This window comes from Sinohyriopsis cumingii, chromosome 16 (genome assembly GCF_028554795.1).
Source record: "Sinohyriopsis cumingii isolate HCF-2022 chromosome 16, ASM2855479v2, whole genome shotgun sequence".
Classification (NCBI taxonomy): domain Eukaryota; kingdom Metazoa; phylum Mollusca; class Bivalvia; order Unionida; family Unionidae; genus Sinohyriopsis; species Sinohyriopsis cumingii.
The window spans coordinates 97,810,564-97,823,907 of record NC_142976.1 but is presented as its reverse complement, the minus strand read 5'-3'; the positions used below and the strand labels follow the sequence as shown (position 1 = coordinate 97,823,907).

The following is a 13,344-nucleotide window of genomic DNA, read 5'->3' as shown; positions in this document are numbered from 1 at the left end:
CTCACGCATAAAAACTGTACTGTGGACGTAACGGTAACACGACAGCCCTCATTATCATATTTATATTCATGCACCGCATATAAACATTGGACGAGAACACTAGTGAATAATTATTTTTACTTTAAAGGAAAATATTAGGTGAGAAAAATAATCTACATTGGGGTTTGGACCTAAAAAAGGAAATCCCAGTCGCGGGGTTACATTATATGTCTCCCCACGAGGGTAAACCTCGTTGGGAGACAAACAATATAACCTCTTGACTGCAATTTCCTTGTCTCGGTCAAAATCCCAACATAAATTCAAGATATCTAATTGCAACGTCAAAGACAGTTAACGCGTATTTGTATATGCGTAATTGACGTCTACCACTTTTAATAGTATCGTGTGGTAAAACAAAATATCTGCTTGATGAACTTCATTAGGAGGACTGACATCAAAATGTTGGTACTGAATTTGTTTAAGTGGTGATAGATAAATTTGCTATATTGCCTCTTGTGCTAACCATTTTCAGCAACACAACGTGTGACACTTGCTGCATGAAAACGTTTACTAACCGCTGATCTACCCCTCCAATATCCTCTTGGGCTATAATAAATCAATTCCATTATTTTAATAATCGGTTGATTAATTACCGGCCCCTAACACTAGTTTACCTTTCATCGCAGATCTTACCAACCATTTAGCTAATGGTTCTCTGAAAGATTTTTTTTAATGGAATTTAACGAGTGAATCAATATATGAAGTTTTTGTTTCTATTATATATACATCCATAACAAACAAATATATGAAGTTTTTATTTATAGTATATATACATCCATAACAGAAACAAAAATATTATATACATACAAGAGAGAAACAAATATATAAAGTGTTTGTTTATAGTATGTGTACATACAAAACAGAAGCAAAAATATTACGAAGTTCATGTTAGTCTGCATACATATTTGGGGGGGGGGTGTCTTGGCTCATGTGAGTTCGATGTATATACCCAGCTAATTGCACTGTTTACTACACATGTCTATTTGTGTCTATGTGTACATGTCAGTCTAACGAACGTAATGTTACTGATGTACCAGTGTTTATTGATGCCAGTCTCACACTGTGGGGGTGCAAGTAGGGATCTAATATCCATAAACAAGAATTAAAACATAGAAAACGCAAATGAGATTATTCCGTTTTTTTGTAGAACTGAAGCAAATTGAATCTTTTTTTTAATAATGAAAAACAGTTTGTAAGACATACATGTCAATATCGTATTTTCCTTTTCCAATAGCCAAATTATCAGTGTGCGTTTTTTCCTCCACATACCCTAAATGACCCCCATATGGATAAAACAACTGTAAGACACTACAATAATCATCTTCGGAATCCATGTTTTGCACTGGAATAGTTAAGGAGTAAGACTTCTCTCTCTCTCTCTCTCTCATACACACACACACACACATGCAAGCATTCTAATACACACACACATGCACGCATGCACACACATCAGAATGCACATAAACACCGGCTTTACAAGAGCTGAGTAGCTTACTTATGACAGTAAAGCAGCTAGTCGCTCTGATAAAATCGTCTACTTAAAATATGCAATTGGTGAATTACTAACGATTTCTATCAATTGTTCAAAATTAGGCACCTTGTTTCCGATAGACAAATTTAGAGCACTCTGTATTCTGAACTGCTTTTGTTCACATGGAACATTATGGCGTCTAAAGCAGATAAAGTCAAGTGTAACAGTGTCAGCGTTTGTTGTTTTAACATAAATGGTGTGCTGTGTATTAATGTACATTCCTACAACTACTTCCGACGTGATTTCAAGACCTGTTATAACGGCCAATTGCTGCTCCAAAACGTCACATATTGACTGACCTCTTCGAGTTAGGGGATGTCGAATAGGCCCAATGCGTTCGTCTACTCCGGTAAGTGGCGATTAAGACGTTGACAATTAATATTTATTTTTTGGTGTGGGAGGGATGGCTTACTTTCCAACCAGGATATATTAAAAGCGTATTTTCAGTATTCATGGCAAAATTGTTACAAAAATTATACGTTTTTACACAAATGTTTTATATTAATATTGAATATTACAAGTATAATTATATGTATGAGCCTTTAATGGCACGAATGACAAGTCACGTATGTCCTCGCTGTGGCGAAATAGAATTTCGGACCCCCTCCAACACACATCGTCTTTTAGTTATGTGTTACGTATCGCGCTATCGCGGTACGTTCCGAAATAAAATTAAATGCCGTTAGGAGCCACGATGGTTCAATGAACTCGTTACCGAAATGGTTAGGATTCGACAAATTGCGGGTGGGGGTACTTTGTGGTGCGTCCTTGGGCATGACACGTTACTCATACTGCCTAGGCGACTTAATAACGTCACACAGATATTTCTGTCAAAACCATGTGTTAGACACATGATAGGAAATCCTATTATTTGTTCCTATTTGCCTTTATTTCGGTTATTCATTCTGTTTATAATTCATTTTTGTGTTTGTTGCGGCTATTAACATTGCCTGTAACAATTTGTGCTTATGCAGCTGGATTGGACAAAATCCAGGTTTACCCGTTGTAATTTTCAAACATTCTTTTAATCTTATTGCTGTATGTTAAGTTTCTTGTTGTTTCGAAAGGAAAACACACACACGCAACAAGAACAACAACAATATGTCAACAACAAACAGAACAACAAAAACAGCCCACATCTCAGGATAGCATTCGTTATTTTTAACATCCTTTATAATTGAATGGTGGAAACTTTGTGAAGTGAAACTGAGTTTACTTTTAGACTAGACAACCAAAATAAATCAATAATACAACTTTACCTCATTTTTCTGTCATTCAGCATCTTGTAGAGTTTTAGAGTCATTTTAAAAGATTTGGCTTTTGGCTTTACCGAATTATCAGCCATGTTAACCTCTGTTGATTTTCGTTTCCAATTTTCAATTTTACATTTTCTGCTTAAGTTTCTTTGCAATGAAATTTGCAAAATAAACTGAATATGATTTCAAGATGTTAAAAAATGGTAGGGACAAGGAATCTTTCAGTGTTACTTCAAGTAGTAGAAAATAATTTAAATTTAATTGGATAAATAAAACGACGAATTTCATCATATATCTTGTGTTAGGACAAGTAAAAAAAAAAAAACAACAATGAGTTTTACAGATATATCAGCTTTTGTAAACCTTGAAAAATATCATATGACAAGAAAAGACACCAAAATACAAACAACTAAAAAAAAATGCACGAAAGATGTCAACACGAAAGATGAAGATACCAAAATAATCATAGAGGTAATCCCAATTTGAAAGTAATCAAACATTTACTCAATGCCAATAGAGGTAATACCAATTTTAAAGCAATCAAACATTTACTCAACGCTGATAGAGGTAATCCCAATTTGAAAGTAATCAAACATTTACTCAATGCCGATAGAGGTAATCCCAATTTGAAAGTAATCAAACATTTACTCAATGCCGATAGAGGTAATCCCAGTTTGAAAGTAATCAAACATTTACTCAATCCTGATAGAGGTAACCAAAATTTGAAAGTAATCAAACATTTACTTAATGCCGATAGAGGTAATCCCAATTTTAAAGCAATCAAACGCCGATAGAGGTAGTCTCAATTTCTAAGATGTTTTCAATATTGATAGAGGCAATCCCAATTTGAAAGTAATCAAACATTTACTCAATGCCGATAGAGGTAGTCTCAATTTCTAACATTTAGTCAGTATTGATAGAGGTAATCCCAGTTTGAATGGTAAAAGTGCAGGGAAATATATTCTTCAGCTGATGTCAGTTAATCGTCTTTCAACAAACTGTCAAATCTTTCATTTGGAAGGGACTTTCTTTTATATTAAAACGCCTGACAATGATTTGCAAATATTACCAGCACCAGAATTAACAAGGATTTCATATATCTTGATTTGTTTTATATCCAATTTTGCTAACCTATCAGTTAATCGCTCCCACGTATAACTTTGTTTGCTCCATTTGCATTAGTTATGTTTAGTTTTTCTTCAAACTGTTCAGATTATGTTGATTAATTGATCAGACTTTGTTCGCGTTTCCCGATCGTACTCTGCGCGTGTAACGAAGTGCTACTGTTTTATACCAAAATCTGAGTTATTCGCTTTTGGAGTTGCCTTTTTCCAAAGATAAATTTGTGCTATTGAAATTATGGAAATAAAATGGTGTTTCCTAATGTATAGCTTTTATTGTGCTTCTAAGCAAGAATAAATTGCAGAAAATGCAAGGAAACAAAATAATTTGAAAAATCTTTTACATGATGCGATAGATACACATGTTCAAAACAGAAGTCATTGATGTGATAGATAAATAGACAAGTTAAACAGAAGTTATTGATGTGATACAGTGATGGATAAGTTAAACAGAAGTTATTGATGTGATAGATAAATGGACAAGTTAAACAGAAGTTATTGATGTGATAGATAAATGGACAAGTTAAACAGAAGTTATTGATGTGATAGATAAATGGACAAGTTAAACAGAAGTTATTGATGTGATACATTGATGGACAAGTTAAACAGAAATTATTGATGTGATAGATAAATGGGCAAGTTAAACAGAAGTTATTAATGTGATACAAAGATGGACAGGTTAAACAGAAGTCATTGATGTGATACCTAGTTGGACAACTTAAACAGAAGTTATTGATGTGATAGATAGATGGACAAGTTAAACAGAAATTATTGATGTGAAAGGTAAATGGAAAAGTTAAACAGAAGTTATGAATGTGATACAAAGATGGACAAGTTAAACAGAAGTTATTGATGTCATACATAGTTGGACAAATTAAACAGAAGTTATTGATATAATAGAAACACGTGTTCAGACAGAGGTTAATGATACTGTACATCTGGGAAATAATTTTAGTCAAACTTAAACCGAAGTTGCTGAATACGTAGTGAAAATGTTGGACCGAAAAACACCCCAAAAACTTTCACTAGAAACTAATGACGTGTTCATGTATCGGAGGAAAGGAAGATTCGGCACGGTCGATAATTTAATACGTAAGTAATAGATCAGCATTATAGAATAGATAAGTAGATAATTTTTGGTCATTCCCTTTCTCGCCCTCTTTATATATGTTGGTCCAAATTCTCGTGGGGAACGTAAGTATATTATAGTATATTACACTATTTCATAATTTATATTTTTAAGAGACTATTTCAGACATTCAAGAATGCAATATTATTCTAACCATCTTATCACTGCAGATGTCAAATAAAAGTAACCCCCATACGATAACTCTGCTGGAAGGACTCGTATCACTTTACAGGGACGGAACTCTAACCGACGTCGTACTTGTCTCAGGAGACTCCAAGATCCCGTGCCACAGAGTAGTTTTGGCCGCAAGCAGTCCGTACTTTAGGTAAATTAACCTAACTTTGATCTTTTGAACATGAACACATGAATGAGTTGGATGTTCGAAAAATAGAGCACAGCAGATAAAGGTATGTGTGGTTACGTTTGCAAAACACGTAAGTATGGGTTGTATGTGTGGTTACGTTTACAAAACACATAAGTTTGGGTTGTATGTGTGGTTACGTTTGCAAAACATATAAGTTTGGGTCGTATGTGTGGTTACGTATGGAAATACATAAGTTCAGGTCGTATGTGTGGCTACGTTAGCAAAACACATAAGTTTGGGTCGTATGTGTGGTTACTTTTGAAAACATAAGTTTGGGTCGTATGTGTGGTTACGTTTGCAAAACACAATTTCGGGTCGTATGTGGTTACGTTTGCAAAACACATAAGTTTGGGTCGTATGTGTGGTTACGTTTGCAAAACACATAAGTTTGGGTCGTATGTGTGGTTACGTTTGGAAATACATAAGTTCGGGTCGTATGTGTGGCTACGTTAGCAAAACACATAAGTTTGGGTCGTATGTGTGGTTACTTTTGAAAACACATAAGTTTGGGTCGTATGTGTGGTTACGTTTGCAAAACACATAATTTCGGGTCGTATGTGTGGTTACGTTTGCAAAACACATAAGTTTGGGTCGCATGTGTGGTTACGTTTGCAAAACACATAAGTTTGGGTCGTATGTGCGGTTACGCTTGCAAAACACATAAGTTCGGTTCGTATGTGTGGTTACGTTTCCAAAACACATAAGTTCGGATCACGTGCACAAGGAGCGTACTTAATAGTATTTTGGATAGTGAAGTGCGCTATAAATAGCCCACCCCACCCCAGAAAACCCCCAAATAGGAATACACAATCATGTACCACAGTAATATTTAATTTGTATCAATAAGCCCAATGAACCCAAATGAGCAACATATACTCGTATAACATCATGTTGGAACTCCTCGCCTTGTTCATTCAAGGTGAATACGAAGACATACTTCACAAGGGGATGGCATGATTTTGCGAAATATAGTTTATCAGTGTAGTTCAAGTCACGTTTAGCACTCGCAATCGGTACAAAATCTCACCATTACCATGACAGGATACGATTATGAGTATTACAGAGTACTTGGACTACGATTATTATAGGCGAGTAGTACGGAGTACTTGGACTACGATTATTCTAGGCGAGTAGCACGGAGTACTTGGGCTACGAATATTATAGGATTAGCAACACGGAGTACTTAGACTACGATTATACTAGGAGAGTAGCACGAGTACTTGGACTACGAATGTTCTAGGTGAGTAGTACGGAGTACTTGGACCACTGATTTCTGATGGATAGATCTAGTTAGTTGTAGTCCTGAACGTGAGCAATGAGCGATGCTTTCTTGTAGCAATACTGGTTTGTATCTATGCTTTGTGGGTAGTACATTTACATTATGATTTTCCTAAAATACGCTCAATATATCAAGTATACACATTGTTCGTTCACCAGTAAACCATATCACCCTTTAAACTGATTTCATGTCATCATCTAAAAATGTAAATGGCTTTCAATTGCCCATTTCCGGTCGGTTTGCAGTCGTCAACATGTGGTTGTTTAGTGTTACTCACTCTCTAGTCGGGTAACAGTTGCCCATTTCCGGTAGGCTTTAAGTCTCCCACCTATGGTCGTCAAGAAGTCGTCCATCAGTGGCGGATCTGTAGTTTCTCATGTATGGTCGTTAAGCAGTCGTCTATCTGTGGTCGACATGCAGTCTCTCAGATGTGTTTCGTTGGCATGCTTGGTTGGTTAGCGGTTGCCTATCTGCAGTCGGCTTGCAATATAACATCGTTGGTTGGTTAGCTGTTGTGCATCGACAGTCGCCAATCTGTGAGTGGTTGGTAAACGCCTATTTGTGTCTCATTAGCAGTCGTCAATTTACGTTCCTTTACATATATTTAAACATGGCCCTTCGAGACAAGTATTTGCTCGATGAAGAATCACTGATATGATTATTTCGCTATAAGGACTTAGAAAAAGGTGACTGTTCAACAAAAGAGAGCGCTACATGGAGGTTATATTTCGAGCAAACAATGAGAATTGCTTGACATACGCTTACTCTGCTAATAAACTATATAACTGTTCCCGTCTGAAGCTAGTACTAATATTAGTGCCCTTACTCGTTCCTCGTGGACAGCGTACTAACATGAGCATATACGTGTTAATGGAGCAAGCCGGGTGTGATTCACACCCGGCGCTCTTTTAGCCTAACAATAACAGTTTAAACATATTCCTTGCATATAATCCAATAAATTGAGTAGTCCTCTTATTTAATACAGGAAGTATCGAAAATCATTGTAGAAATAGTTGTAAAATCTCGTTTACCTTTTTTAGCCGATATTTTCGTTTAGATCGTCCGCCATATTATTTCAAATAATGATTACTTCCGTTCTCAGCCTAGTTTGTTTATGTGCCATATAAGGACATTGACAACTTATTTGGAAAGTTTAACAAATCGTAGTAAAAATATGGCGCCGTTTAGGTCAGAAATTCTTCGCATTAAAAGTAAATACGGTTTATCGGCAACTTTGAAATTTCACAAAGAAGCCATTATTCACCACTTGATTGATAATAACATAGCGTAGAATATCCAAATATGGTCTGGCAAGCTTTACGTAGAAAAGAGGTAACGGTGAGAGTCTCGCGTTATCTGTCATGGCGGACAGAATGAGGTTAGTGTAACCATGCCAATTTATTTTATCGTGTAAGGGCTTAATAAATTCAAAATAAGCCAAACGTCTTTCACAACATGATTATACTTATGTAGTTGATTCTACACTGTTCGTTTTTCTGACTTTAGTGATGATTTGTTTTGCTCCATTACATGATATGGGATCAGTTCGTAGCCTCAACCACAACAAATCAAGCTGAGGCTACGACATCGTAGCTAGTCTGAAGCCAGTAGAGAGCAATCAATACGTTTACTACTAAGCGGTAAGTGATGATATATTCAAAATCACTAGTTTTAAACTAGTACATCTGGCCTCAAGATTACAAGCCCGTCCAATCCCCCCCCCCACGTCAGATACGGACTGAATTCAAAATTATGACGTATGATGGGCTAGCGTCAAATTATCAGAGTTCCTTAAGCCGAGTCCGAGTTTTGAGTGTGCGAATGTTGTATAATCATCTGACCTTGTGGTCAAATTTAAAATAAATTGTTCATGCAAGCCTGATCAACCGATACTGTGAAGCATGCAATGATATAATGAAAACTCGATATTAATACGTCGACGGTAGAAAAATACTAAGCAGTCTAGACCGTTTGGTCGAATATTGAATTAACGGTGTTCATCACAATAATTTTAAGGGTTTCGGTGCATTTGTCGATTTAAAACCAACAACAGTGATCGGCATTTACCTACTCTAAAATTGTCTTAACCAGTCAAACTTGCGGACTTTTTCATTCCCAAGTTTAAAAAAATATTACCGGATGAGTCAAGGTATCAATAAAATAAAGATGTCATATCCATGGGAAGACGAATCAAAAGTCTTGTTGATCCTGTTATTATGAGTTTGTTCCCTTGATTAGCAGCTGTACATTGTATAAATATACCTCACTGTCTATATAATCTATGCATAAGTCACATATATATGAAAGTGGGCGTTTGGATGCACTGACTGTATTAATGATGGTAGTCACCCACTAATGCGGTTGATGCGAAGTCTCTGGACTTACTAACGGTTAGATGGTAATTCTTGACCCCCGTTTTCATCTTGGTTTCCATGGTCACAAGGCCGTAATATAATCGGCAAGGTCAAACACCCGATGAAATCCTTGACCTTTAGTCAAATTGCATGCAAAAAGTAAAGGTTAAAGGTTAAATGTTAAATTTACAATGGTTAACGGTTCTTTTTTGACATGTCTACAACATAATGTTTAAATATACTCAAATATTTCTAGTTAAACGCCAAAATCAAAACAAGATAGAAAAGAAAAATAAGATCGCCATTAATAGGTCCCACAACTTGCAGAGAATTAATACGTACGAATAAACCGAATTTGAACAGAACTGGCACTTAATGACTTGGATATTCACTTCGTAAGTCTTTGAAAGAGTATATATATTATGGCGGCATTAAAGCGCATAACACGTTACATTATCTACACAGATTTGTTCGAAATTGAAAATATGTTCATTGACCTCAATCCGACATCTTTCACGTTTGAAACTATAAAAAAGTTCTAAAAATTACAAAAATAAATTTGAAAAATAACAAAAGAGAAAGACAATTAAATTTACACAGATTTAACAGTTTCATAAATTATTGTGTGACACAAATGGGTAGGCAATAAAAGTTGGTCATGTTTAAATTCTCTCGATAGAGATCTTGAATCTGCTTGTTAGATTTTTAATTTTGCACAGTTTGTTGCCAGATAAAAGTGTGGTCGGAGTTAAAACACATCTATCATTGAGTATTTTTTAATGTCTTTTCTGCCTTATGTGCAACGTTTTACGTTTTGGGAATAAAGAGCGTAATGCATTTTATTTCATTTACCATACTACCAATGACATTTACGTCTATATAATATTGCTTGGAGGAGAAGCACATCAGGGCCGGATGGGAGGTGGGGTTTCCGGCCCCCTCCCCCCGGCTATAAAAAACAACGTACACAAACATACACACAGATGTACAATCGCTTGTCACTTGAAATTTGACCATCGTTCTATTATTGCGTACGTTTATTGGTTGTTACGCACACTATGAGTAAATAGACACATAAACCTTTACTTTGGTGCCCTTTCGAGAAATGTCTGGTCCTTTTTGAAATTTTGAACACCCACACACACATACACACACATTTAACCTGATCCGACCCTGCAATTGCAATATGCAACCGCAGTTTTGACAAATTACCTGTAGATGGTGCATAGTGCTGTATGCAAAATATCAAGTAATGCCATTTATGGACATGTACGTACAGATAATCGAAATTGTAGAAAGTGCAGTGCCAATTAAGAATCTGTGTAAATTTTGACTGTGGCCACCATAAAATTGTACTCGTTAATAGATTCATGAAATGAATCTTATCTAGTAATTAAATTACTTCACATTTGTTTTTATATTAATGCATCGAGTATCGACGCCTTCATTTTCTTTATCTAACTAGAAATGTTTGAATATATTTAACTGGTATATTATATAAATACCAAACACCTGTCTTTAACGTCTGAAACCACTGTAACCTTTGACATTTTAACATCCAAAACAGCCAAGGCAAAAACCTTCTTACATATTAGAAGGATCTAAGTCGTCACGGCTTTCTTCTTATTACGTACTATTTAATCGTAGAGAGCGATCACGGGCCCCGCTGTAAGAAACATCCGGGCCTCTCCTAGTTCTTGTTCAAACAAAAAATTTCTTTTATAACATTAAAATGTGTTGTTCGGGGATATATCCCCGGTTGCCCCCCCCCCCTTTGTCGGCCCTGATCGTACGGCAGGCAATATTATCCAGTGACGTAATAAAGCAATAATGAAATCAAATTTGGTCCATAAAGGGTATAAAAATATTTAATGTCGATTTCTTTTAAAACTGTTCTTCTAATATATTAAATAATAAGCTTTTTAATGTTGATACTAATTATACTTGAATACACTGAACTCATATAAATAATATATTTATTTTCAGAGCTATGTTCACAATACCGGTGAAGGAAAGCATCGGCGGTGAGGTCGAAATACACGACGTGGGGCCACAAACTCTCCAAGCAATTGTGAACTACTTATATACAGGGGAAATAACCCTAACAAACGAGAATGTGCAGGACATCTTCGTGGTTGCAACAATGTGGGAGTTACCGTCCATTGTTAACATGTGCGGAGAGCACATGTCTCAAGAGTTGTGTCTTTCTAACTGTGTTGACGTGTTTTCGTTCGCGTCACATTTTCTATGTCACGTACTTATGGAAACATCAAAGTCTTTCATTCTAGATCATTTCTCTGAAATAGTTTGTGACAATGACCGGCTGTTTAATTTGCCCATGCAGCAATTCCTAGAAGTTGTTGCCAACGACATGCTTTGTGTTTCCAGAGAGGAGGTTGTATATGAAGCCGTTATACGTTGGGTTCAGCAAGATGTAGAAAACAGAAAACAATATTTACCTGATCTCTTCCATGAAGTTCTACTTCCGTTGATTTCAGATGAGTTCATAGAAGGAACAATGAAGACTAAAAGTCTTTTGATGAACGACACGCGTTGCCGAGACAGGAATACCAGATTTACAGAACATCGCAATCTTTTAAAAAGATCAAGTCTTGATTGCATAGAATCTTTAACGAATCCGGAAGAGGACGCAGTAGGCGAGGAATTCTGCAACAGACCGCGGCTCGGAATGTATAATAGGAAGATGATTGTTTTCGCGGGAGGGGTGTTCGGTCCAGACGAAAGATCCTTTGGAGCATTTGACCCCAAAACGAAGTTTAACTATTTCAGTATCAAACCTCATCCCACTTTCGATTTTAAGTACAAGATCGAATTTTACCAGCTAGTTACCACAGAGGAAAATGAAATCTTTTTTATTGGAGGCATTTTCTTTGAGAGTTATCATTTCCAGGACTCTGGGCCAGCGTTAGCAGACGTCTTTCAGTACAGCATGAAGGATGTCAATTGGCTTAAAAGATCCAGAATGAATTCTCCAAGATGTTGTTTTTCCGCCTCCTGTACTGGAAGTCGGATTTACGTTTTGGGTGGAAAGGCTTCATATCCGAGAGGACAACCTCTTGACAGTCTCGAATGCTATATACAGGAAAAGGACGTCTGGCAACAACTGTCGTCTGCTCCTGTATCTTTGTATCGTCATTCAGCAACCATTTACAAAGACTGCATATTCGTTTTTGGAGGTATATGCGAAGAGCAATATATGGATACGGTTCTTAGGTACAGTATACAGTCAGATGAGTGGACTTTGGTCAAAACGGAAATGGTCAACACCAGGGCAGACTTTGCAGCTGTAGCATTTGAAGACAAGATTTATCTTGTTGGTGGGGCATCTGAGCATCAGAACAGTGTCTCTGTAGAAATCTACCACCCTGATCAAAACCGATGGACCTACGGAGAAGAATTTCCAGAGGAGAGAAAGAACTTCTGGGCAGTACTTATGGACGATTCTATTTATGTGTGTGGAGGTGTTCGGCATCTAGGACCTGTTCGAGGACGTAAATCTCGTCAGGTGGAAAGCAGGGATTTGTACCGATATGACATAGAAAAGAATAAATGGATCAAGGAAGTGAGACTGGTTCAATTCGGGATGTATCAAATATGTACAGTAGCGAACTTAAATGTGAAGTTTCTTCAAAAGAGTGACGTGGTCAGTTCAGTTTGATTCGGCTTCGACATATTTCACCCAAAGTATGCAAGTAAAAATCACTATATCAGAAAAGTAAGGAATAAACATCACTTTTCCTTATTAACGTGTGCTGTTGTTTTAGACGAGAATGTTCTTGTATGCTTCAGTATCCGTTATATCCAGCATGTGAAGTACTAGGCTGGTCTACTGTCTAAGGGTTCTTGAGAAAATTATGTTGCTTGTAGACTCAAAACCATCTGTTATGGAATCGACGAAATTGGCCATAAACGTCTCACTTGTGTTCTATATTCTGCGTCTTGTACAACTAATGATAAATCTTTTTAGTGTTTCTGAATAAAGGTTCCTTATTTTGTCCAACATCAGAAAACTTTCAGATTTATGCATGATATAATGAACCGTTGTCTGCCAGAATGTTAATACTAGTTAATATTTGTGTCGTTTTACTCTTTTTGTGCCATAATTACTCGTATTTACTCAACTGCGAGCAACATAACCTGTATGCTGAATAATGTATCCGTTGTTGGCTCATAGAGTAAACTCTGATTTGCCGGTAGCTGAGGTGGTCTGATGATTAAGGCGTTTGACTCGTGAATTGATGGTTATGGTT

The 13,344-nt window shown here is 36.5% G+C and overlaps 1 protein-coding gene and 1 long non-coding RNA gene across 2 annotated transcripts; both read left to right on the top strand.

Annotated features, from left to right (window-relative positions):
* Positions 1-1,321: 1,321 nt before the first annotated feature.
* On the top strand, positions 1,322-11,550 carry LOC149781035 (uncharacterized). The gene is made up of 3 exons (XR_016414921.1): positions 1,322-1,397; positions 5,247-5,401; positions 11,060-11,550. It is a non-coding gene; the product is annotated as an uncharacterized LOC149781035 (long non-coding RNA).
* A 227-nt stretch (positions 11,551-11,777) lies between these two features.
* Positions 11,778-12,752, top strand: LOC149781034 (kelch-like protein 40). The gene has a single exon (XM_089936266.1). It carries the CDS (start codon positions 11,778-11,780, stop codon positions 12,750-12,752), a length of 975 nt encoding a protein of 324 aa, XP_089792392.1.
* Positions 12,753-13,344: the final 592 nt, after the last annotated feature.